The sequence below is a fragment of the Scyliorhinus torazame genome, chromosome 19 (genome assembly GCF_047496885.1).
Source record: "Scyliorhinus torazame isolate Kashiwa2021f chromosome 19, sScyTor2.1, whole genome shotgun sequence".
Lineage (NCBI taxonomy): Eukaryota > Metazoa > Chordata > Chondrichthyes > Carcharhiniformes > Scyliorhinidae > Scyliorhinus > Scyliorhinus torazame.
This window is the reverse complement of record NC_092725.1, coordinates 24,130,503-24,157,628: the sequence shown is the minus strand read 5'-3', so window position 1 is coordinate 24,157,628 and position 27,126 is coordinate 24,130,503. Positions and strand designations below refer to the sequence as shown.

The 27,126-nt window shown below is 51.5% G+C and overlaps 1 protein-coding gene across 6 annotated transcripts; it reads left to right on the top strand.

Moving 5' to 3' along the window:
- On the top strand, positions 1-27,040 carry fus (FUS RNA binding protein). 6 transcript variants are annotated; one of them, XM_072484139.1, is made up of 15 exons: positions 1-121; positions 7,098-7,134; positions 7,262-7,422; positions 8,268-8,433; positions 9,376-9,665; positions 15,330-15,501; positions 17,435-17,469; positions 20,038-20,073; positions 20,195-20,304; positions 21,168-21,297; positions 22,883-22,993; positions 23,092-23,266; positions 24,263-24,354; positions 25,418-25,580; positions 26,790-27,040. In XM_072484139.1, exons 1-15 carry the CDS (start codon positions 109-111, stop codon positions 26,827-26,829), a joined length of 1,731 nt encoding a protein of 576 aa, XP_072340240.1. In that variant the 5' UTR covers positions 1-108; the 3' UTR covers positions 26,830-27,040. The 6 variants fall into 6 exon arrangements, with proteins under 6 accessions (XP_072340240.1, XP_072340242.1, XP_072340241.1 ...); XM_072484138.1 differs by having other exon boundaries at positions 94-121; positions 7,095-7,134; XM_072484137.1 differs by lacking the exon at positions 1-121 and adding an exon at positions 1,325-1,394 and having other exon boundaries at positions 7,095-7,134; positions 8,271-8,433.
- Positions 27,041-27,126: the final 86 nt, after the last annotated feature.

Below are 27,126 nucleotides of genomic sequence, written 5' to 3'. Positions count from 1 at the left end.
CGAGCGTGTGACGAGCGCGGGGAATGGTAGCGGCCGGTCAGGCTAGACCCAGCCCCGCTCGGAGTTGAGTCGTTCAGTCGGAGCCGGAGCTCCGAGAGTATCGGAAGGATGGCATCTAACGGTAAGGATAGGAAAAGGCGCCGACTCACTCGCAAGGCCGATGATCGGGGGCGGGAGGGGAAACGGGGACGGGAGGACTCCTAACCACTGTCTGAACGTGGGGAAATGTTTTTTTTCTCATCGATGTACCATGTACCTTACCGACCTCTGATTTTTTTTCCCCCCCTTTCCCCTCGGCCGCCATCTTGTTCCCCTTTCTTTCCCCCGGCCGCCATTTTGATTCCCCCATCTCCTTTTAGGCCAACGTTCAAAATGATTTTCCCCGTTGTGCTTTGGTGTTTCCCCCCCCCCCCCCCTTTATATCTCTTAACGTGTGGAGGGACGATGGTGGAAAAAATACATTTTGAAGTGCGCCAGAGGGAGGAGCCGCCGCCATTTTGTTCATCGCGCTCGTCGGCGCCTTTTATTTTTGTGAACCGCGTTTGCTGTTCAAAATATCGGGTTCTCTTTAATTCAACCCCCCCCCCCCCCCATTTCCCTATTTGTTTCGATGTTCAAATGAAAGGAGGATGAGGCTCAACGAGTGGGGACGGGCTGGCCGCCATTTTGGTCGCCCCTCTCTCTCTCTCTTCCCCCATCCATTTTTTTTTCTCGTCCATTGGCCCCGATTGTCGAACCCCTGCCTCCCCGCGAGGTGGGGGAGCTGCGGAGGGACCGCTTCTCCGTTCTCATGCCCGGGATGGCATCGGATGCCGCCGGGTTTGGGGGTGTTGGGTGGTGGGCTTTTCTCGATGGCCGCCTGGACATCCGGGGACTGCGGCCGCTGACGTCATTCCGTCGGGGCATTCCCGCCGGTGATGTCATCGCGCAGCCCCCACCCCAGTGTTGTGCACATCATGAATGCCTGCATTCACAAAACTTAGAGGCAGCAGGAAGCCATTCAGCTCCCTGCTCCACCATTCATTCATGGCTGTTCATCAAGTTCAATGCCCTCATTCTGCCTCTTTTGTACCCCCCCCTCCCCCAAATCACTTTGGCCCCCAGAACTACATCTAATTCCTAATTGAAACGAGACAGAGAATTACGCAGATTCGCCGTCCCGGGAATCAGCCTGGTGAACATTCACTGCACTCCCTCCACAGCAGGCACCACATCCTTCCTCTAATAACACCAAATCTGCAGAGAATACTCCAGTGCAGAAGGAGGCCTTTCGCCCTGTTGAGTCTGCACCAATCCTCTCGTCGACCCCGCCCATCACCTCACCTGCATATCCCTGGACATGGGCGAATTAGCATGGCCAATCCACCTAACTTTTACATCTTGGGAAGATACAGGTAAATTCCTCACAGACAGGGACTCATTTTTGGAGTACCCCATTCATTTTTTCCAATTACGTGGTCAATCCACCTAGCTTACACATTTTTCACAGCGCCAGGGTCCCAGGTTCGATTCCCTGCTGGGTCACTGGCTGTGCGGAGTCTGCACGTTCTCGTATCTGCGTCGGTTTCCTCCGGGTGCTCCGGTTTCCTCCCACAGTCCAAAGACGTGCAGGTTAGGTGGATTGGCCACAATAAATTGCCCTTAGTGACCAAAAAAGGTTAGGAGGGGTTACGGGGAGAGGGTGGACGTGAGGGCTTAAGTGGGCCAGTGCAGACTCGATGGGCCGAATGGTCTCCTTCTGTACTATGTAACACCACATGGACAGTGACCCAGAGCCGGTATCGAGCCTGGCACCTCGGTGCCATGAGGCTGCAGTGCTAACCCATTGTGCCACCGTGCTGCCCTCAGACAGACAGGGACTCATCCTGCCCATAATGGCCCCAGATTTTAGAGTTGATGTGCTGAAGGCCTCGAATCAAAGGGAATGGAGGATTTCAAAGAAAAATGGGCTGGCACAGTGGTTGGCGCTGCTGCCTCACAGTGCCAGGGACTGGGCTTCAATTCCAGCATCGGGTGACTGCCCCGTGTTTGCCGGGCTTTCCTTCGGGTGCCCTGGTTTCCTCCCACAGTCCAAAAGTGCAGGTTAGGTTGATCATAGAATTTACAGTGCAGAAGGAGGCCATTCAGCCCATCGAGTCTGCACCGACTCTTGGAAAGAGCACCCTACCCAAGGTCAACACCTCCACCCAATCCCCATAACCCAGTAACCCCACCCAACACAAGGGCAATTTTGAACACTAAGGGCAATTGATCATGGCCAATCCACCTAACCTGCACATCTTTGGACTGTGGGAGGAAACTGGAGCACCCGGAGGAAACCCACGGGGAGGATGTGCAGACCCTGCACAGACAGTGACCCAAGCCGGAATTGAACCTGGGACCCTGGAGCTGTGAAGCAATTGTGCTAACCACTGCTACCGTGCTGCCCTGAGGTGAGCCGTCTGGTAGAGAGTTCCACAAGTTCACCACCCTCTGAATGAAGGTGTTTCTCCTCATCTCAGTCCAGCTTGTCAGAGTTCTGTTTCAATGAGATCCCCTCTCATTCTAAACGTATGAAATAGGAAATTGCAATTCAGCCCTCCAGCCTGCCCCACCATTCACTATGATCATGCCCATTGAGTTTGCACCCACCCTCCTGAAGAGCCTGCCATCCAATTCCAAACATCCCTGGACACTAGGGTCAATTTTAGCACGACAAATCCACCTCACCTTCACATGATTGGACTGGGAGGAAACCGGAGCACCCGGAGGAAACCCACGCAGACACGGGAGAAAGTGCAAACTCCACACAGTCACCCGAGGCCGGAATTGAATGAGAATGGTGTCGCTAGATGATCAGCCATGATCGTATTGAATGGAGGGGTGGAATGCCTACTCCGCCTACTTGTGTTCTCTAACTCTAGAATCACACACTACAGGAAAGGCCGTTCGGCCCATCAAGCCTGCACTGACAAAAGACAACTCTAAATCTACACGCCTACCACTTGCCAGCACTTGGTCCTTGGCCATGAATGTTTCCTGTCTCAACTACCCTCCCATTCACACCACCGTAAAATTATGCCCTAATTGTTATGAACCCTTCAACTAAGAGGAACAGCTGCTTCCTATCCACCCTTCCTAAACACCAGGTTAAAGTCCAACAGGTTTGTTTCAAACACTAGCTTTCGGAGCACTGCTCCTTCCTCAGCCCTCATAATCTTGTACACCTCAATCAGGCCCCCTCCGCCTTCTCTGCTCCAAAGAAAACCACCTGAGCTTATCCAGCTCTCTTTGTAGCTCAAATACTGGGCAGCACGGTGGTACAGTGGTTAGCATTGCTGCCGACGGTGCTGAGGACCCGGGTTCAAATCCTAGTCCTGGGTCACTGTCTGTGTGGAGTTTGCACATTCTCCCCATGTCTGCGTGGGTTTCACCCCCCCCCCCCCCCCCCCCCCACAACCCAAAGATGTGCAGGTTAGGTGGATTGGCCACGCTAAAATTGCCCCTTAATTGGAAAAAATAATTGGGTACTTGTAAATAAAAAATAGCTCAAATGCTTCATCCCAGGTAACATGCTGGTGAATCTCCTCCACACCCTTTCGACACCGCAAACTGCCGGCTCAAAGTGGAGAGGATCTCCAGGAAGATCGCGCATATAGACACTGACATTAAGTTTCTACAAAGATGCAAGAAAGCAGACAAGATCCCGAAAGGGCTACAGATCATAAACCCACTCAAGTAAACTGTGCTCACCCTTTCTGGTGCCATCGCATCCTTGTAGTGTGGTAACCAGAACTGAACGCAGGTTAACATCAGTCACTGGGAAAATAGAGTCACACAGCCCAGAAACAGGCCCTTCAGCTCACCATAGCCACACTGACCATCAAACGCCAATCTGTACTAATCTCACTTCCCGGCACTCTGATCTGGCTATTTAGATGCTTGCCCAGATGCTTTTTAACTGTTGGGAATGTACCTTCCTCCACCACCCTCGGGCATTGCGCCTCTTGTGCCCTAGGTAACTATATAGTTACATTTGTCAACTTCAGGTACACTGAGGGAGAATTCAGAACATCCAATGCACATCTTTCGGAACTTGTGGGAGGAAACCGGGGCACCCGGGGGAAACCCTCACAGAACGTGCAGACTCTGCACAGACAGTGACCCAAGCCGGGAATTGAATCCGTGTCCCAGGTGCTGTGAAGCAACCGTGCTAACCACTGTGCTGCCCACATGACTTGGTGTGAGAACTATTGCCACGTTTGCAGATGACTCCAAAATAGGTTGGAAGGCAAATGGTGAGGATTACACATAGATGTAGACAGGCTAGGTTAGTGTGCAAGAACTTGGGGGAAATGTGAAGCTATGCCTTTGGCAAGGAGAATAAAGGAGCTGAGTATTATTTAAATGGAGAGACTGCAGAAAGCGGCAGCACAGGTCTGGGTGTCCTCGTTAGCTACACGTAGGTTCAGCAGGTAACTGGAAAGGCAAATGGAATGTTGGCCTATATTTCAAAAGGGGATTAAATATTAAAATAGGGGAATCTAAGGCACGAGTTAGACCACATCTGGAATCCTGTGAATGGTTTTGGTCCCCTTATCTAAGGAAAGATATACTGGCATTGGAGAAGGTTCACTACATTGATCCTGGGTAGGGAGGGATATTCGTCCGAGGAGAGGTTGGTCTGGTCTGTACTCGGGAGTTTAGAACAATGAGAGGCGACCTTATTGAGAACATATCGGGTTTGACAGGGCTGATGCTGAGGGGAGGTTTAAAACTGAGAAGAGGAGGAATTCTTTGCTGCAGGAGCTGGGTCGGTAAGTATGTTCAAGGCTGGGTTAGACAAGCTTTTTAATCAGTGAGGGGATCGAGGGTTACGACGATATCGTGTAAAAGTGGAGTTGAGGATTATCAGTCCTTACCTTGCTGAATAGCAAAGCAGACCTGATTGGCCGAATGCGTTTATGGTCTAGGTTCAGCGAGTGATGACACGCTCTGGATGGAAGGTTTCCCAATGTCCCTATTGAATTCCTCTTCCAATCACCATAAATCTGTGTCCCCGGGGACTGACTTCTCTGTCAGGGGAAGCAAGTCTTCTGTTTTGAGGAAAACAGCCCTCGTCCCCTCTGGATTCCTTCACCAGTGAGCCGGGTGGGCTTTTTACAATAGACAACAGTTTCATGGTCCGAGTTAGTGAGCATGGCTTTCGTTTCATTAACCAATTAAATTCCACCAGCTGCCCCGGGCTGGGGTGTGACCCCGAGGCGTTAGCAGGATTAGCAAGTCCATTGCCACTCTTGCCACCGGCTCCACCTGACTGCCCTTCAATGTCAGGGCCAGATACATGTCAGTGGTCAAAGTACCAATGCCTGTCTTTCCCTCCGAGTGAGATTTACTCTGTATCTAACCCTGTGCTGTACCTCTCCTGGGAATGTTTGATGGGGACAGTGTAGAGGGAGCTTTACTCTGTATCTAACCCCGTGCTGTACCTGTCCTGGGAGTGTTTGATGGGGACAGCGTAGAGGGAGCTTTACTCAGGATCTAACCCCGTGCTGTACCCGTCCTGTGGGTGTTTAATGGGGACAGTGTAGAGGGAGCTTTACTCTGTATCTAACCCTGTGATGTATCTGTCCTGGGAGTGTTTGATGTGGACGGTGCGTGATTTAGGATGTATTATGAGGCTTGCATGTTCCCTCTTAATGTTCTTTAACACCAGCACACCCCTAGGCAGTGTTTTGGGAGGGGTTGAGCTCATGAAACCCTTAATAAATCTGCTTGACGGTTTAACTTATTCCCTGCATACCAGTGTACAGCAAAAGAGTAGATTTCTTGCCTTATTAAATTGTGTAGCCGCCGCAGTGAAGAGCTGAGATGAAGGGTTTAGATGTGTTTAACGGAAGGTGGCCATGGATAGTGTGACCGAGAGAGAAAGAGGAGTCTGGTATGGGGCCTTTGTTGAGACACAATCTTGCCGTGTGATATTTAAGTAGTAGTCTTGCATGTGAGGAGTTGCTGGCTGGAGGGGATGGTTCAGCAAATGGACGCAGAGGAAGGATTGGAGCACAGTTGTCTCATGCATGCTTATAGCTAGGGAGCAGCAGGTCACTCAGCCCCTAGAGAGTCCTGCTCCCCCCATTTAATAAGATCATGTCTGATCCGATTATAACCTCAACCCCACGTCCCCGCTCGACCCCCTCCCCCCCCCGATAACCTTTCACCCCCCTCGTTAATGGAGAATCTATCCGGCTCTGCCTGAAAAATATTCAGTCTCTGTTTCCACTGCCTTCTGAGGAAGAAAGTTCCGGAGTGTCTCCACCCTCAGAAGAAAATTCTCATCTGTCTCTAATGGGCGACCCCCTTATTTTTGTTTTCTAAATTTCAGAGTACCCATTCCTATTTCTTCCAATTAAGGGGCAATTTTAGTGCGGCTAATTCGCCTCCCCTGCACTTTGTGAAACCCATGCAGACACTGGGAGAATGTGCAAACTCCACACGGAGTGGCCCAGAGCCGGGATCGAACCGCTAACCACTGCCGCTCTATTTCTATGGCATCATTAACTCAATGAAACATCCCAATAATCCAGGAGTGTGTGTCACGCAGAGGGATGTTAGGCCAGAAAACCTCTCACTTGGTCCAGTGTCTTAAGGGGCACGAGGTTTAAGGATGGAATAGCAGAGCTTGGAAACACCCAAGCAGCTGAGTGGAGAGGGCGGGGAGGGGAGAGGCGGTTACCCTTGAGCGGCCTGAATTGGTGGAGGGCTGTGGTGAGTGGGGATGAGGGCGGCAGCTTTAGCATCATGATGCTGCTTGACCAGGAGCCAGCATCTAGGGCTTGGTATGAGTTAATCGGTCAGGCATTTTTATAGATCTTTACACAGATGTGTTTGTGCTGAGCGAGACTTTTGCAGCACATCCAGAATAGCAATTTCTGGGATATTGGGTGAAAGCGCCTCTCCTCGTCACTGCGATGCCAAGTCACTTTGTTCTTTCTGATTCCATTGTGGTTTCTGTTTTCCGATTTAACAATCTCTTTCAATGTTTAAGCAGTATCCATGCAGGTGTCGCATTTACGTTGCAAAAATGTTGAAACCCCCACTCCTGTTTTTGTTTTCAGCAGCTGATCTTGGAAACTACGGGCAATCTGCTCCCCAGAGGTGAGTTGCTGATTTGCCACTGACATTCTTTGCACTGTCTGTCGGTCTTTGTCAGAGTGGTTTAAAAACAAATTGGTAAAAATTGCTTGTTGGTGTAACCTGCTGATTGTGTTCTCTTCCCCCACAGCTACGGGGCCTACAACGCCCAGCCCAGCCAAGGGGGCTACACGCAGCCGCCACCCCAAGGCTACAGCCACCAAAGTTACAGTGGTTATGGACAGTCCACTGACACATCCGCATACAGTCAGAGTGGAAGCTACGGGGCGTCGTACAATCAGGCGCAGGCTGGTATGCTACAGGCGAACTGCGCGTGATTTTTATTGAGGTTGGGAGGTCAGCAGCTGGGGATTATAGAGGCGCCGTCTCAAAGAGGTGGTGGCGGGTCGTGTCGCTGCGGTTGTGATCTGCGAGGGGAGGGCTTCAGGTGGAGGCGCCGTTCCACCGCCAGACAGTGGGTAGCGCTGCATTGACTCATGCGGCAAGGCAGCCATTCTGCCCGTCATTCCTGTGTGAGCTCTGACAACGATTCCGCAAGCTAACCTTTCCAGGCAAGTCCAGAAGCTTCCTGCCACCACCTCGGGCTCCCCATCCAGATGGTAACATCTTGTGGTGCATGTGTTGAGTCTTTGGCTGTCCTGTGCCACCTAACCCACTGGTGACACTGGATCCTTCATAGGATCCCTACGCTGCAGAAGGAGGCCATTTGGCCCATAAAGTCTGCACCGACCCTTCGAATGAGTACTTTACCCATATCACTCCCCCAACCACCCCTCCCTACCCTGTAATCTAACCTGCGCATCCTGGTCACTAAGGGGCAATTTACCATGACCAATCCACGTCACCTGCACATCTTTGGACTGTGGGAGGAAACCGGAGCACCCGGAGGAAACCCACGGCGACACGAGAAAGTGCAGACTCCGCACAGACGGAGGCTGGAATTGAACCTGGAACACTGGTGCAATGAGGCAGCGGTGCTAACCACTGTGCCGCCCCACTTGGCTGGGGGGCCCCTCCATTTCCGATGTCTCCACAATGCGTGGGTTGGCCAGTTTTGATCAACTGTGAGTTTGCAGTAAATGTTCATCATTCTTTGGTCTGCAACCCATGTGTGTATCTTAACTTGTGTGCTTTAGCAGGGTACGGGAGCCAGCCACCCGCTCAAGGGTACAGCCATTCCAACCAGGGTGGCTACGGTTCAGCGGGCTATGGAAGTGCCCAGGCGTCCCAGGGCTCATATGGACAGCAGTCATCCTACCCGGGCTATGGGCAACAGACGGCCGCAACCACTTCGCCTAGCAGGTGAGCTCTTGAAGAGTAGTCGCTACCCCCGACCCACCCTCGGAATACCCCTGTGCCCCTTTGGCATTATCAACTGGGCATGTTTAAATTTCTCAAGTTGGGGAATTGGTTTATCATTTTCATTCTGCTTCCACTTTGGCTATAGTAGTGTCCTGGCCAAAGCAACGTTGTGACACCCGGTCCCAGAGGGGGAAAGGACAGTGTATCTAACACACTGTGGCACCCATTCCCAGAGGGGGAAAGGACAGTGTATCTGACACACTGAGACACCTGGTCACAGAGGGGGAAAGGACAGTGTATCTAACACACTGTGACACCCAGTCCCAGAGTGGGAAAGGACAGTGTATCTAACACACTGTGACACCCGGTCCCAGAGAGGGAAAGGACAGTGTATCTAACACACTGTGACACCCGGTCCCAGAGGGGGAAAGGACAGTGTATCTAACACACTGTGGCACCCGGTCACAGAGGGGGAAAGGACAGTGTATCTGACACACTGAGACACCTGGTCACAGAGGGGGAAAGGACAGTGTATCTAACACACTGTGACACCCAGTCCCAGAGTGGGAAAGGACAGTGTATCTAACACACTGTGACACCCGGTCCCAGAGAGGGAAAGGACAGTGTATCTAACACACTGTGACACCCGGTCCCAGAGGGGGAAAGGACAGTGTATCTAACACACTGTGGCACCCGGTCACAGAGGGGGAAAGGACAGTGTATCTAACACACTGAGACACCTGGTCCCAGAGGGGGAAAGGACAGTGTATCTAACACACTGTGGCACCCGGTCCCAGAGAGGGAAAGGACAGTGTATCTAACACACTGTGACACCCGGTCCCAGAGGGGGAAAGGACAGTGTTAGACCACAGTTAGCGTGCAATCATGTTGTTGCTCTGTAACATGAATTCCCTTTTTTGTGTCCTCTCTCCTGATTAACAGCTATGGTGGGGCAAATTCACAATCAACCACTTACGGACAGCCCCAGGGAAGTGGGTATGGCCACCAGCAGAGTTCGTATGGTCAGCAGCAGCAGCAGAGCTCCTATGGTCAGCAGCCGAGCTCCTATGGTCAGCAGCAGGGTTCATACGGCCAGCAGCCTGGCGGCTATCAAGCCCAGCAAGGAGGCTATGGGCAGCAAGGGCAGTACAGTGGAAGCGGTGGCGGTGGTGGTGGTGGTGGCGGCGGCGGAGGAGGAGCAGGAGGAGGCGGCGGCGGATCCTCTGGAGGAGGTACGTTGAGAGAAAAAAGGCCCTCAGCGGGACTGGGGCTTGGCTGAAATGTGGGCGAGTGAAGGGAGATTTCATAGAATCCTGACAGTGGAGGGGCCATTCGACCCATCGAGTCTGCACCAACCCCCTGAGACAACGCAAGGCCACTCCCCTGCCCTAACCCTGTAACCCTTTCACAAAACCTGCACATCCCTGGACACTTGAGGGGCAATTTATCGTGGCCAATCCACCTAACCACATCTTTGGACTGTGGAGAGCACCCGGAGGAAACCCATACAGACACGGGGAGAACGTGCAAACTCCACACAGACAGTGACCCAAGGCCGGAATTGAACCCGGGTGCCTGGTGCTGTGAGTCAGAGTGCTAACCACTGTGCCACCGTGCCGATCCCAGTCTCTAACTTCCTCAAAGACAGAGTGTCCGAGGGTGACAATTCCAAACATTCACTACCTTCCATGTGAAGGAATTTCTCTACTCAGTCCAAAATGGTTAGCACTCTGACTCACAGCACCAGGCACCCGGGTTCAATTCCGGCCTTGGGTCACTGTCTGTGACTCCTTATCCTGAGGACCCCCCCCCCCCCCCACCCAAATCCTCCTCCCCATGATCCCAGGGACCAATCTCGTGAACTTCACTGTAGCTCTAGGTTGTCCTCATTTGGGAGGGGGCTTCTGAGCCACGTAGGATGTTTGCCCTTCTCTTTTAAAAAAAAAAAAATATATGTTTTATTCAACTTTTTCGGCCATACAAAACAATACAAAGGTTTTTCCCCCTTTTACAACAGCAAAACAATATAAATAACCGTGACCGTATTTCCGTATTTTAACAAATAAATAAATAATATATAAACTAAATGGCAACTGCCATAACAAAAATAATAGCTCTCCCAAATAATAAAATCAGCAATTCAATATACATAACCAAGTACCAATATCTTTACAAAAACACCCCTGAGGACCCACCTGAGCCCTCCTCTCTCTTTCCCCCCCCCCCCTCTGGGTTGCTGCTGTTCCCTTCCCATTTCCTTTATCGTTCTGCGAGGTAGTTAATGAACGGTTGTCACCGCCTGGTGAACCCTTGCGCCGAACCCCTTAGTGCAAACTTTATCCGTTCCAGTTTTATAAACCCTGCCATGTCGTTTGTCCAGGTCTCCGCGCCCGGAGGCCTGGCTTCCTTCCACATAAGCAGTATCCTTCGCCGGGCTACTAGGGACGCAAAGGCCAAAACATCAGCCTCTCTCGCCTCCTGCACTCCCGGCTATTCTGCAACCCCGAATATAGCCAGCCCCCAGCCTGGCTCGACCCGGACCCCCACCACCTTTGCCACCCCCACCCAGAACCCCTGCAGTGCCGGGCATGACCAAAACATGTGGGTGTGGTTTGCTGGGCTTCTCGAGCATCTCCCACACCTATCCTCTACCCCGAAAAATTTATTGAGCCTTGCTCCGGTCATATGTGCCCTGTGTAACACCTTAAATTGAATCAGGCTTAGCCTGGCACACGAGGACGATGAGTTTACCCTACGTAGGGCATCTGCCCACAGCCCCTCTTCAATCTCTTCCCCCAGCTCTTCTTCCCATTTTCCCTTCAGATCATCCACCATGTTCTCCCCCTCGTCTCTCATTTCCCTGTATATATCTGACACCCTACCATCCCCCACCCATGTCCCTGAGATCACTCTATCCTGAATCTCCTGCGTCGGGAGCTGCGGGAATAAAAAGCCCACAGTTGCATGTATCGAAATTCATTCCCTTGGGGCAACCCATATTTTTCCGTCAGCGCTCCCAGACTCGCAAACGTCCCGTCCAAGAACATCCCTCAGTTGCACAATCCCAGCTCTCTGCCATGCTCCAAATCCCCCATCTATTCTCCCCGGGACAAACCTATGATTATTTCTTATCGGGGACCACACTGAGGCTCCCGTCTTTCCCCTATGCCGTCTCCACTGCCCCCAAATTTTCAGTGTTGCCACCACCACTGGACTTGTGGTGTATTTCACCAGTGCTTGTAGGCTGGTTCCTTTGCAGGACGCCATCTCCAATCTCTTCCACGCTGCTCCCTCCCCTTCTCCCATCCACTTACACACCACTGAAATATTGGCGGCCCAATAGTACTCACTTATGCTCGGTAGTGCCAGCCCCCCCCCCCCCCCCCCCCCCCCCACGCTGCAAGAACCCCCTCCTCACTCTCTGGGTCTTCCCAGCCCACACAAAACTCATAACGCTTTTCTCGATCTTCTTGAAAAAAGCCTTCGTGACCATCACCGGGAGGCACTGAAACACAAAAAGGAATCTCGGGAGGACCACCATTTTGACCGCCTGCACCCGCCCCACCAATGACAGGGGCACCACCATGTCCCATCTCTTAAAATCCTCCTCCATCTGTTCCACCAATCGTGTTAAATTAAGCCTATGTAAGGTTCCCCAACTCCTGGCTATCTGGATCCCCAAGTACCAGAAATCCCTTGTTACCCTCCTCAGTGGTAAATCCACTATTCCCCTGCTCTGCTCCTCCGGATGTACCACAAACAACTCACTCTTCCCCATATTCAATTTGTACCCCGAGAATTCCCCAAACTCCCCGAGTGTCTGCATTATCTCAGTCATCCCCTCCACCGGGTCCGCAACATACAGCAGTAAATCATCTGCATACAATGATACCCGGTGTTCTTCTCCTCCCCTGAGTACTCCCCTCCACTTCCTGGAGCCCCTCAGTGCTATGGCCAGGGGCTCAATTACCAATGCAAACAGTAACGGAGACCGGGGACACCCCTACCTCGTCCCTCTATAAAGACGGAAGTAGTCAGACATCTGCCTGTTCGTGATCACACTTGCCACCGGGGCCCTATATAGCAGCTGCACCCATCCAATGAACCCTTCACCAAAACCAAATCTCCTCAACACTTTCCACAGGTAGTCCCACTTGACCCTGTCAAATGCTTTCTCGGCATCCCATCGCCACCACTATCTCTGCCTCCCCCTCTGGTGAGGGCATCATCATCACCCCTAGCAGTCTCCGTATGTTCGTGTTCAGCTGTCTCCCCTTAACGAACCCAGTTTGATCCTCATGGAGCACCCCCGGGACACAATCCTCTATCCTCGTCGCCATTACCTTGGCCAGGAGCTTAGCATCTACATTCAAAAGGGAAATGGGCCTGTAGGACCCACACTGCAGCGGGTCTTTATCCTTCTTCAAAAGTAACGATATTGTCGCCTCCGATATAGTCGGGGGCAACTTCCCCCTTTCCCTGGCCTCATTAAAGGTTCTCGTCAAAAGCGGGGCCAATAGGTCTATATATTTCCTATAAAATTCCACCGGGAACCCATCTGGTCCCGGGGCCTTCCCTGCCTGCATGCTCCCAATCCCCTTTACCACCTCCTCCACATCAATCTGTGCTCCCAGTCCCGCCCTCCTGCTCCTCCACCTTCGGGAATTCCAGCTGATCCAGGAAATGCATCATTCCCTCCTTCCCTTCCGGGCGCTGAGACTTAGACAACCTCTCATAGAATGTCTTAAACACCCCACTCGCCTCCAGGTCTGGGATACGCCCCAACATACGCCTCATGAAGTTTGCATCATCCCAGTTCGGGGCGTACACGTTCACCAGAACCACCGCCTCCCCTTGCAGTCTGCCACTCACCATTCCGTATCTACCCCCACTGTCCGCCACTATGGTCTTTGCCTCAAACAGTACCCGTTTCCCCACTAAAATAGCCACCCCCCCCCCCCCCCCCCCCCTATTCTTCGCATCCAAACCCGAATGAAACACCTGTCCCACCCATCCTTTACGTAGTCTGACTTGATCTGTCAATTTCAGGTGCGTCTCCTGCAACATAACCACATCTGCCTTTAAGTTCTTTAGGTGTGTGAGTACTCGTGCCCTTTTAATCGGCCCATTCAGCCCCCTCGCGTTCCATGTGATCAACCGGGTTGGGGGGCTCTTTACCCCCCCACCGCCCCCCCCTTGTCGACTAGCCATCCCCTTTTTACCCCAGCTCCTCACCCGGTTCCCACGTGCCCGTATATCCCACCGACGGTGCCCTCCCGCCTCGACCACCCCGCCCCATAACAGCTCCCCCTTCCCCTTAGCAGCAGCAACCCAGTTAGCTCTCCCCCCCCCCCCACCCTCCCCACTAGATCCCCCTCTCGCGTAATTACACCCCCCATGTTGCTCCCAGAAGTCAGTGAACTCTGGCTGACATCGGCTTCCCCGTTTGCCCTCGGCCTCTCACTGTGCGAGGCCCCCACCTTCCTGCGTCCCTGTTCCCGCCATAATTACCATAGCGCGGGAACGAGGCCCGCGTTTCCCACTCAGCCCCGCTTTCCTACCCACCGGCGCCCACAGTTCCTCATACTCCTCCTCTCTCCCCCCCCCCCCCCCCCAAAAGGGGAAGAGAGAAAATTTACAGGATTAAAGAATTAACAATTGAAAAATCATACCTCCTCGTCCCATATAGTCACCCGACCACTTTGTCCCAAAATGAATGTCCACGCCTCTTCTGCCGTCTCAGAGTAGTGGTGCTTCCCTTGGTATGTGACCCATGGTCTCGCCGGTTGTAGCATTCCAAATTTCACCTTTTTGTGAAGCACCGCCTTAGCCCGATTGAAACTTGCCCTCCTTCTCGCCACCTCCGCACTCCAATCCTGGTATACGCGGATCACCGCGTTCTCCCACCTGCAGCTCCGAGTTTTCTTCGCCCATCTTCGGACCATCTCTCTGTCATTATAGCGGTGAAACCTCACCACTATGGCTCGAGGTATTTCTCCTGCCCTTGGTCTTCGCGCCATAACTCGATAAGCTCCCTCCACCTCCAAAGGGCCCGTCGGGGCCTCCGATCCCATTAGCGAGTGAAGCATCGTGCTCACATATGCCCCGACGTCCGCCCCCTCTGCGCCCTCGGGAAGACCTAAGACTCTTAGATTCTTCCTCCTCGAATTATTCTCCAGGGCTTCCAACCTCTCCACACACCTCTTGTGCTGCGCCTCGTGCGTCTCTGTCTTCACCACCAGGCCTGAATTTCATCCTCATTCTCAGCAGCCTTTGCCTTCACGACCCGAAGCTCCAGCTCCTGGGTCCTCTGTGCCTCCTTTAGCCCTTCAATTGCCTGTAGCATCGGGGCCAACACCTCCATCTTCAGCTCTTCCACACAGCGCAGCAGGAACTCTTGTTGCTCCGGGCCCCATATCGAACGGCCACCTTCCGACGCCATCTTGCTTCGAGCTTCCCTTCCTTGCCGCTGCTCCGAAGGATCCACTACAATCCTGCCGCTATCCTCTCCTTTTTCCATCAGTATCCGGGGGGATTCCCTTCTATTTCACCGCACAGTGATTTTGGCCGTTTAAAATTGCCGTTGGGGCTCTTATCAAGAGCCCAAAAGTCCGTTCCAACGGGAGCTGCCGAAACGTGCGACTTAGCTGGTCGTTGCCGCACCCGGAAGTCCTGTTTGCCCTTCTCAAACAGGGTTTTCTTTTTTGGTGGGGGGGGGGCTGTACATTGACATGCGGGTGGGTGGGGGTTGGGCTGTACATTGACATGCGGGTGGGTGGGGGGGGGCTGTACATTGACATGTGGGGGGGGGGCTGTGATCTGTCGACTCCTGGCTCGAATCACCTGCTCCTACTTTGCCTCCTTTTTCTTTTTTTTTCCCTCTCTCGTCGCTGAAGCCGGATACAACCAAGACGCAAGCCCCTCGGGTGGATATGGAGGCCAAGATCCCGGTGGCTACGGAGGCCAACCAGACAATCGGGGCAGGGGCCGGGGAGGCTACAGTCGTGGGGGCGGATTTGACCGAGGCGGTGGAAGAGGAGGTCGTGGAGGTCGCGGCGGGGGCATGGGGTAAGGGTCAGCGCCCAGCTTAACGCACTTTTTATTTCTCTGTGTCAACTAACGTTTACTGTCTTTCACTCTGGGGTGGGTGGTGCAATTGTGGGAAGGAGTTTGGGAGAGCAAAGAGCTGCCTCTCTCGATTGCTGTTCAGGTTTAACATATCTGCGGTGGTTATTATTAATAACGAGGGCCTCTGAGCCCTCTAACAGCTACACAATTAAACTGATCTTTTTAAAAACACAAACTACAGGTTCTCTGTTTCTGGGGGTGTCTGCTGTGTTTGAAGAAAATGCTGATTTTTAATGTTCTCCGAAAGTCGTTTAGCTCTGATCCCTGTCAGAACCCTGAACTGTGGTTTTATATATATATATATTTTATATAAAAGGTTCTCGCTGATGAAAGCACTGCTGAGGCTTCTCCCAGCATGCCCCTGGTTGGTCCGTTTACGTGTCTGTGTGTATCTGTTATGTATCCTTCATTCAAGAAAAGTGGTATCCCGTTACCAAAAGGTTTGAATGAACAGGTTTAAAAAGAATGAATAAATAAAGCCATGTTGCAATAGATTTGAGGGATGGAGGAGTGGGGTTCAAGGAAGGATGTGTGCATTCAGAATGTGGTCAAACGGTACCCCACCAGCTCACATTTGTTGTGATGGGAGTGGATGGTGCTCTCGAAAGCGTGGATCCAGTGACCCTACCAGAGGTGCCATTTGTGTGCGTGGGTGGTGATGGTGGCAGAACTGACGGCAGCAGCAACCCTACCGTCTCCTGGACTGGGTTCTGGCTGTGAGCCGTGCTTTTGGTTAGCCAGCCCCAGTTCCACCCCCACCCCCTGCAGGCGTCGTCTTGAGATCCTGGTGGCATGAAATCTCCCCTGGGGGGCTTCGGATGGTGGTTTGGGGGGGGGGGGGGGGTCGGTTAGTCGATTTGCATTGCGTTCTGTGACCACACGAGCGTTTGAGTTTCAAGCACCAAGTTTCACCCGGGGTGGGATCTCATCGAACTCTGGATGCTTGCCACCCAAGTTGGGGATGGACTTTGATGGCAGGGGTTTTGAAAGCGCCCGCAGTGGTGAGTATGTAGAGGTCTGGGTTTAAATGCAAGCGGGTGTCTTTACTTTTGAAACAATAATATCTATCTATATATAAAAGAAGAGTGCTTTCGCCATGTTTCTGATGTTAACAAATTCTACAATTTTGTGTGCCACAGGTTTCAAAGTGAAATGAACTTATCACTACTTCACCTTCCACACTAGTTTTACATAAACCAATCTGTTGGTATTTTTTTTGGTCTTAAAACATGGCCCAAGGGAGGAAAAAAAATGCATGTTCTACACAAGTAAAACGCCGTCACAAACTAGCCTGATCAGCCAATTCTATTATTTTTAAAAAGGTTAACACGAGACTTATCTATATACGTATTTTTTTTTAAAAAGGGTGTCTTGCTATATACACGCAAAGCTCTCTAGCAATGGTTTGTGTTTCAAACTGGTGATCTTCAAGGTAATGGAAGACGAGATGAGGTGTACTTGCAAATAGACGCACCATGGTGTAAATCTATATCTCCTGTATTATATACTTTCATCTCCCTTTTAAAATAAAAACAAAAACCAGGTCTGAAGGGCTGTTAATGGTTTAAAAAAAAAAGAGAGAATTTGGCTTGAGTGTAGGTCTGCAATTTATCCTTTTTTAAAACCAGGTTTGGTGTTAGTTGAGTACGTTCTATGGTGACGTTTTGGCAGTTCAGGGCATTCTCGAGAGCCGGATGATATCCAGGTTTTGGTACCAGTATTGCGAGAACGTCTGGAGTGGAGAACAACAAAACAAACTACATATATATATATCTATATATATATATGCGATAGAACCGTAAGCCTAAGTTGACAACACTACACACACTCACACGTGGAAAAATCTTCAATGTCTTCAAATTTGTCTCCCCAGCGGTGGTGAACGAGGTGGATTCACTAAATTTGGTGGTAAGTGAAGAGTTAAGCAACTCAAAAGCAAAAAAAAAAGTGGAAAAATGAAACGAAAGATTTAACGGAAAAAAAACCCCATTGAAATGTGTTTTTTAAGTCTTGTGATGGTGAACCAAAGGCAGGTTATATCCTGTGGGAGTGACAACTCTTTTGGGATGGTGGGGGCGGGGGAGATGCTTCTCCGCTCTCTCTCTCTTTGTCGTTACGACGGCCGGCTCTATCCAGCTTTTGCGTGGGGGCCGGCCCCCCCTCCTTTTCGAGCCGCCGTGTCGGTCTGGAGTGTTTATCCTTCAACTTGGGAGGGTTGGAAAATCTTTAATGCGTGTGCATTAAACTGGGTTAAGGTGTTACTCGCGCATTTGTGCAGACATTGGTGCCTTTCAAAACCTTTGGTTAAAACACTACCAAGATATGGGTTATATTTTTGACCAGCTGTCGATTTGGTTCGTAATGGTTATAAAGATCTCTTTTGTTACCCTGGTGTTGAAGTTCGTTTTTCCACCGACCCCGCCACCGCCAGTCCCTACAAAACTTGTCAGGGTTAGGCTATTCATCAGAGGTTGTGGTACATGTTTTTTTCCCGTGTGTCTGTACACATGAGCAGTTTTGGGGTACATGTTTTGTACCCTTGTTTGTCTGTGTGTCTATGTTTGAGCAATTTTGAGCTACATATTTTGCTCGTCTTGTGTGCATCTGAGCAGTTTGGGAGTACATGTGGTGGTCTGTGTGTACATGTGAGATGTTTCGGGTTACGTGTGAGCAGTTTGGGGCATGTGTTTGTGTGTAAATGAGCAGTTTTGGGGTATGTGTGTGTACATGTGAGCAATTTTTGGGTACATGTTTTTGTCTGAATACATGTGGGCCATTTGTGTTGGGGGGTGGGGGGGGGGTGACTAGCTTGTACACTCTCCTGCTGGGAGTGGCAGCAGTGGCTTGCAACCGCCCCCCTGGGCTGCTAGGCCTTGGGAAAGCTTCACCTGGGATCCATAGCGCCCTCAATTGTAGTGGGGGGGTGTCTCTTCACGTCCCCAACTCCCAGAGCCCTTCTGGCTGAACCGCTGAATGGGTATCTTGTGTGTATGCAGCAGTTACTTGGACAAACAGAACTGTGCACTTCCCACTCCCCACCTTGCGTTCTGGAACACACGAACACCGGAAGGGTCAGCAGGAATTGCAGCTTGGCTGTCCGGTGTCCCAAACACTGGCTCAAATGGGAATGATTTATTTCCAGAGCGGTCGTGTCCGATTTCCTTCTGTTGGTGTTGTTCCTGATCAGTCACAGGCCCTACGGCAGGCTGGTGCCCCACTCTGCCCTGGCGTGCGCCGACCAGAGCAAGCGTTTGCAAAGCATTCGGGCGCTGGAGTCTGGGTGGCAGGTGCCTACGGTGTGAAATATTTTTGGTGGGGTGGGGGGCATGGGATCTTCATTTTAATGTGATAACTGTATTGAATTGTTTCCTGGCTATGTTAAGATGCTAAAGAGGAGGTTTCCACACCCCTCTTCATTTTAAGGATATATGCAAATATCTTAAGTAAGGTGACCTCCAATGTGACTGGGAGTGGTGGGGGGGGGTGGGGGGGGGGAAAGAGGTGGTGCTTACAATAAAATGGCCTGGTTCTTTTCTAGTCGACAATCTGCTGTGTGACTGCTGCTTCGATGCACTGGAAGGAGAGTCCACTCAGCGGTCAGGGTGCTACCCATTGTAGTCAGGCCTGTGCTGTTGAAGATAGGCCCGGGCTAGACCACTAAAGCGGACTCCTTCACAGGTTCGCCCAGAAGCCTGCTGGCGAGCTGCTGGGACTGATCTCTTGAGTTTGCAGGGGTGGAATGCAGTCTTCACTTTGTATTTTTTTTTAAGGAAAGCTTGGAAAAAAAATTCTAAAACATTTAAATGCACGCACCCACATTTAAACGTTAAAACCTGCCGTATGATCACCGTTGCTGGAACTGGCCGTTCAATCCTGTGTATCAGGGACACTGCCTGCCTACCTCGGAGTTTGCAGCCGGAAAGCTTTTGTTCTGTCAAATGAAGTTGCCAATTCTGAATTGAAGTATTAAGATTGCAAAGTGTCCTCCAGCTGGTTACTTACAGGAGGAGGAGGCCAATGTTTAAATTTTTTTTATTTAGATAGATATATATGCGCACACATTTAAAAACAAAACAACTGCACTTGGGTTCTGTGTACTTGATGCTCAGCCATACCATGGTCCTTTAAAAGAGAAGGAAAAGAAAGGCAATCTTTCTGTCTTGTGGGTTTGGAACTGGTTGTAGCTGCTGTGAGTTAAGTGAACACGTTAGGAGGGTCTCTTGCTCTCGTGGGCCACACCGTACTGGAGGCAAAACTGAAAAGTTGGGTAAAGGTTGATTCATTCACTCGTGTCTATTGAGCACATGTGTCAATGTTGGATCTTAATACTTGTGGTGGTCGCATTTACATGCGTGTTCTGTAATGTGTTTATTTTTGTATTTGGCTGATGTGTAGTGGGGGGTGACAGCGGGGGCTGTTTTAGTTGGTACTTTTTTCAATGCTGAATCCCCCTCTTTTTTTTTTTTCAAATTGAAGGTCCTCGAGACCAAGGACCTGGAGCCCCAAATCCAGGTAGGAAAACCATTTTAACCCGTGCCCTTGCCACGCATTTCTTTAGAGTATAATAGTTCCTAGTTTTGTGCCAACTTTAAAAAAAAAAAAAAAAAAAATTATTTCCCCGTTCTGCTCTCAGGATCTGATCAGGATAATTCAGACAACAACACCATCTTTGTCCAGGGACTGGGCGACAGCGTGACTGTCGAGACAGTGGCAGAATACTTCAAGCAAATCGGTGTGATCAAGGTAAGTAGTGTGTTCTTGCCCGCCAGTGTGGCACACCCTACCCTGGCCGTGTGTCCAGAACATTTATGGGGTCGCCGCTTCTCCACGCAGTAGCCTGGACTCTGCCAGGGAGATGGAAGGATGTCTGGGCTTTTCATGCAACCCCGGGAGCGTTCCCGGAGCAGTGTTCTCCCGCGAGCTGGCACCCGAGCATGCGACTGAGTTGAGCCCCTCCGACTGCCTAAGAATAAACTTTTTGTTCTCATTTTGCCCATCCTGATTTTTATTTTTTTGAACGTCTTGATTCATCTCCTGCTCTGCTCCGAGGAGGAATCCCGCCTTCACCTGTCTCCGCGTGAGCAGAATTCCCTGTTTACGTGAAGCTGGTGGGAGTGTAGTGGGGCACCAGTGGGACCGTGTTTGAAGTAACTGAAGGCTATGGCAGCATCTGAGGCGAGAATAGGAGTTAACCTTGTGACCCTTTCATCAGAGCTGGGTAACGTTGGAAATGTGTTGTGCCTTGAGCAAGGGGTGGTTTGTGCAAGGGCATACTGGGCGATGGGCCAGAAGGTGGGATTGATTGAGTGCCACGAGTTAGTCCTCCAGGGCCAATGGTGATTGGGTGAGGAAAAACAGGAAACATGCAGTGCTGCTGCCTGCAAGTGCACTTGTTCTGGCAGCCTCTCTTCACATGGGGCTAATTGGGATGCAAGCTAGTGAGCTGGAGGCAAATGTGCTGTTCCTCGAAGGTTGGCGGTGGAGTGGGAGATATGTGGGCGCGTCGTCATCTCCAGATTTGGAGGAGTGGACGCACACTGAGTGCCCAACAGGTTCCTGACCTCTTACTGTATAACACACTTTCTCTCTCTGCTCCCCCCTCCCAGCTCAACAAGAGGACCGGTCAGCCAATGATCAACCTGTACACGGACCGTGAGACCGGCAAGCTGAAGGGAGAAGCGACGGTTTCGTTTGACGACCCTCCTTCCGCCAAGGCTGCCATCGACTGGTTCGACGGTGAGTGTCCCGAGTATTGCTACATTTCTTGGGGGGGGGGGGGGGGGGGGGGGTACTGTTTTGAGTTCAAGCACATGGGCACGAGCCATGATCTGATTGGATGGCAGCATTATGATCCAGGACCAGACTCCAACCGCGACTAGGATACTGGACAGAAAGTTAATATCGTCAGACTGAGGATGGGATATCTCGCTCTGGGAGTGAATCCATGGAAAATAGGGATATGGTAGACTAAAACCAACTTTATTAGTAATGCAGTATTAAAATATCTTTAGCTTCACGCAAGAAAATAACTTGCAATTACCCCATAAACAATGTTAGTCAATGCAATGAATACAATAACCCTTAACTGCTAACTTTATTCCCACTCACAACAAAACCGTCTCCAGTCATAATCTACTTTTAAATACAGTTGGCACTCAGGAATACTTGCTGCACAGATGCCTTTTGATATTGATGAACTCTGTCTGAGCAATGCAGAACCACAGGCTGTTTCTTCAGAAACTATTACACAGCCACAAACTTTAAAAAACTGAACTGAGCACATTGTCTCCAATGAGCTACACATCAGGGAGCCCTCTCAATATAAAAACAATCCAATGGCCAATATAAAAATAATCCACAATTGCCCAAACTTTTACAATGCTTTAATTGCACCTCTGGCTCCCAACAGCCTAACTGTATTGCAAACCAGGACTTTGCAGGGCTAATGGGGCCGAATGGCCTGCTCCAATTTCTTATATCCTTGTCAGTTCTGTCTGTCCAAAGCTTTGACCACAGCATGAGACTAGGAGGTTCCTTCTCATCAACTCTTGTGTCCTTTAGGCAACAAACTTGCTACTTTGCCACATTGTCCTTTGTGACTCCTTATTGAGCTCCTCTGCAAAATGGCGGCTGCGCTTCCGACATTGCGGCACGACTAGACTTTGGAAAGCACTTCGGCTGTGTACTGCTCCACAATGCCCCCGGCCGAGGGAGGTGGCAAACAGCCAGCCCACATTTGAGGAGCAATGGGCTTATCATAGTACATAGAACTTGCAGTGCAGAAGGAGGCCATTCGGCCCATCGAGTCTGCACCGAACCAGTTCAGCCCTCACTTCCACCCTATCCCTGTAACCCAATAACCTCTCCTGGATGGGCCTAGCATTTGTTGATCATCCATAATTGTCTTTGATGGTGGCGGTGAGCTGTCTTTGTCGTTTGTGATGTTAGTCAGCATCCATGGTGCTGTCAGGATGGTGTCCGGACTGGAGGGGAGCTTCCAGGTGGTGGTACTCCCTGTGTGTCTGCCTGAGATGGTGGAGGTTGAGAGTTTGACACTGGGCTAACCTAGAACGCTTGGAAAGAGTGCCTGCTGGGACACTGGGCTGACCCCGAGCACTTGTGAAGAGAGACTGCTGGGGCACAAGGTGGATGTCGGGGTGGGTAGAAAGTGAGCTTGTGCAATACTGTGAATAAACCTAGAATGCTGGTGCTTAGTTCTGCCTTGGGTAACACACCTCCCTTAATCATCCACCTTCTCCTCCCCCTCCCCGCCCCAACTCTGCAGCCTTAAATTTAAACCGTTTATATTTGTCTTTTGCAGGGAAGGAATTTAGCGGAAATATGATCAAGGTCTCCTTTGCTACGCGGCGGACGGAGTTCAATCGGGGCGGATTGAGAGGTGGAGGAAGAGGTGTCGGAGGGGGAAGGGGTGGTTAGTTGTCATTTTTCATTTTAATAAGTTTTTGAGGGTCGAGGTCCAGACCCTGTTGTTGAAAACTGCTGACCAATTTTATTTTCTGCACTGCACAGCACCAATGGGTCGTGGAGGGTTTGGTGGCGGAGGCGGAGGCGGTGGAGGTGGAGGCGGCGGCGCGGGCGGTGGAGGTCCTCGTGGTGGCTTCTCCGGCAGCGGAGGAGGAGGTGGTGGAGGTGGCGGTTCAGGTGGCGGTCAGCAGCGAGCTGGAGACTGGAAGTGTACCAATCCGTGAGTACCAATCTAGTAAACCTTTAACTCCTCTCTGGCGCCTGCTCTCTCTCTCTCTGGCGCCTGCTCTCTCTGGCACCTGCTCTCTCTGGCCTGCCCTCTGTGTCTCACACTATAGATCACTCACACACTTTCTGGCTTGCTTGCACGTGCTCTCTATCTCTGGCTCGCCTTTTTTCTCTTGCGCTCTCTGGCTTGCACTCGCACGTGCTCTCGTTCGCTCTCTGGCTCGCACGTGCTCTCGTTCGCTCTCTGGCTCGCACGTGCTCTCGTTCGCTCTCTCTGGCTCGCACGCGCTCTCGTTCGCTCTCTCTGGCTCGCACGCGCTCTCGTTCGCTCTCTCTGGCTCGCACGCGCTCTCGTTCGCTCTCTCTGGCTCGCACGCGCTCTCGTTCGCTCTCTCTGGCTCGCACGCGCTCTCGTTCGCTCTCTCTGGCTCGCACGCGCTCTCGTTCGCTGGCTCTGGCTCGCACGCGCTCTCGTCCTGGCTCTGTGGCTCGCACGCGCTCTCGTCCTGGCTCTGTGGCTCGCACGCGCTCTCGTCCTGGCTCTGTGGCTCGCACGCGCTCTCATCCTGGCTCTGTGGCTCGCACGCGCTCTCGTCCTGGCTCTGTGGCTCGCACGCGCTCTCGTCCTGGCTCTGTGGCTCGCACGGGCTCTCGTCCTGGCTCTGTGGCTCGCACGGGCTCTCGTCCTGGCTCTGTGGCTCGCACGGGATCTCGTCCTGGCTCTGTGGCTCGCACGGGCTCTCGTTCTGGCTCTGTGGCTCGCACGCGCTCTCGTCCTCTCTCCCTCTCTCTGGCTCGCACGTGCCTCCTCAGCTTGGGAAACACCTGGCGTAGATGAACGATTGCATTCACTTGTCTGGCGCCCACCCGAATGTGGTTCTGTTGTGCGGTTTTGAAGCGGGTATTGTGGAGGTGGCCCAGGCCCAGATGTTTATAAGATGCTCTGGGAATTTTCTCGCTAAGTTGCTGTCCTGTTTCTCATTGGCAGGACTTGCGGCAATATCAACTTCTCCTGGAGGAACGAGTGTAACCAGTGCAAATCGCCCAAGCCTGAAGGAGCTGGAGGTCCACCGCCAATGGGTACGGCAAGAATTGATGGCTGCCTGTCTGCTCGCTTTCCTGTTTATGATTCTCTTACAGCAAAACAAAATGGTTTGGGTTCTGTGCAAACGCACAACTCCTTGAATCCCCATCCAGGGGTTTTTGCCTGCTTGGTGACTCTGGAGCGCACCCTGTGCTGTACGACTTTATTCATTTAGGGATCTGGGTGTCGCTGGTTGGCCCTCCGTTTATTGTCCATCACCTTTTTTATAAAGTACCCAATTCTTTTACCAATTAAGGGGCAATTAGCGTGGCCAAACCACCTACCTGCACATCTTTGGGTTGTGGGGGTGAAACCCATGCAAACACGGGGAGAATGTGCAAACTCTACACGGACAGTGAGCCAGAATCGAATCTGGGACCTCTGCGCATGAGGCAACAGCACTAACCACTGCGCCACCGTGCTGCCCGTCCTGGGAGTGTTTGATAGAGACGGTGTAGAGGGAGCTTTACTCTGTATCTAACCCAGTGTTGTACTGTCCTGGCAGTGTTTGATAGGGACAATATAGAGGGAGCTTTACTCTGTATCTAAACCCATGCTGTACCTGTCCTGGGATTATCATAGAATTTACAGTGCAGAAGGAGGCCATTCGGCCCATCGAGTCCGCACTGGCTCTTGGAAAGAGCACCCTACCCAAGGTCCACACCTCCACCCATAACCCAGTAACCCCACCCAACACTAAAGGCAATTTTGGACACGAAGGGCAATTTATCATGGCCAATCCACCTAACCTGCACATCTTTGGACTGTGGGAGGAAACCGGAGCACCCGGAGGAAACCCACGCACACACTGGGAGGATGTGCAGACTCCGCACAGACAGTGACCCAAGCCGGAATCGAACATGGGACCCTGGAGCTGTGAAGCAATTGTGCTATCCGCAATGCTACCATGCTGCCCACAAAATGGGAGTGTTTGATGGGGCTAGTGTAGAGGGAGCTTTACTCTGCGGGGTGGTTCGCTTTTAATGTTGCACTGTCTGTGTCTCTGCTACCCCTCCCCAGGACGGTTGTTAAATTGGACCATTTACTTGCTATCCACAGGTGGATTTGGAGGAGACCGTGGTGGGGGTGGTGAGCGTGGAAACCGGGGTGGATTTGAGCGCGGTGGTGGATATCGGGGCCGCGGTGGAGACCGAGGTGGCTTCCGCGGCAGAGGTGGCGACCGAGGCGGTTATGGCATGGGAGCTGGAAAAATGGACTCCAGGTAAGCAGTGTGTTCTCGCACCCTCCCGCCCCAACCGGTTCCCAGCACATTGACTATTTGTCCATTATCTTCCCTCTCTGTGCATTGGGTCTCAAACACTCCTCCCTGATGGTCAATCCCACATTCATGACATGCCTTTGCTGAAGAGGTGACTCCTCTCTCGACCTTTCCACTGTTGGCCTCCTGGCTCGAATCTGGTTCTGGGTGAGCTGAACTTGCCTGATCATATTCACTCGCCTCGTTCTTTCTCTTTTTCTCTCCCCCTCCCCAGTTTGCCCCATCATCGCCCACCCTGTGCCCACTGGCCCCCTCCCCAGTTGATTTTCAACATAAAATTCTCATCCTAGTTTTTAAATTGGCTCAATCGCCCTAGTCTCTCCCCAGCCCCTCCATCCCTCAGAGTTCTCTGCTTCCGAGCTCTTATGCATATGCCCAATTTTCCATTCTTCTGCCAATGGCGGCCATGCCTTTGGCTGCATTTGTTGGGGGGTGGGGAAACATCTGGAATCCTGTCCCGCCTCGCTCAATCGCTTCCCGTCCTTTTGAAGACACCCCGGAAAGCAGTGCCGTCTACCTTCGAGGGCCGAAGAGCCTGTTCTTGTGCTGTATTTTCTTTGTTCTTTGTACCCTTAAGTGGCTGCCCTCTTAATTTGGCAGGGATCTGGGTTCAATTCCGGCCTGGGGGTGACTGTAGAGTTTGCACGTTCTCCCCATGTCTGCGTGGGTTTCCTCCGGGTGCTCCGGTTTCCTCCCTCAGTCTGAAGAAGTGCAGGTTGGGTGGATCGGCCACAATAAATGCGGGAATGGGGCTGGATAGGGTGCTCTTTTAAGATTTTGTGCAGACCCAATGGGCCAAAGGCCTCCTGAACTGTAGGGATTTTTGAGTACCCAATGATTTTTTTTTCACAATTAAGTGGCAATTTAGTGTGGTCAGTCCACCTAACCTGCACATTTTTGGGTTGTGGGGGCAAAACCCAGGCAAACACGGGGAGGAGCATGTGCAAACTCCACACAGACAGTGACCTGGGGCTGGGAGTGAGCCTGGGTCCTCAGCAAAGTAGGCAATAGTGCTAACCACTTCCCACCGTGCCGCACCCGGGGTTCTACAATTCCAAAGACCCGCATAGACAGGTTAACGAGAGAGAGAGTTGATGGTCTTAGATGTTGGATGTGAGATTCTGACCCTTGTTCTTAATTTTGTTTTTGCAGGAGTGATCACAGGCAGGATCGGCGAGAGAGGCCCTATTAAAACGTGTACATATTCATTGGGACCACGGGATTTCTATCTTTTTATTTTATATACAGTTACTGTGTTGGTATGTGCTAATAACCTAATAAACTGTAATAACCGTTACATCGTGTGAGAGGAGCCGTTCTTGGTTTTTTTTTTTTTGTATCTGTTGGATTTTACCTGTATTTTCACAAATGTTGACATTAAAAACTTCCAACTGTTTTAAGAACCGTTCTTGGTTGATTCTCATTCTGAGAGTATGTACAGCTGAGTTCTCGTTCCGAGTATGTACAGCTGAGTTCTCGTTCCGAGTAT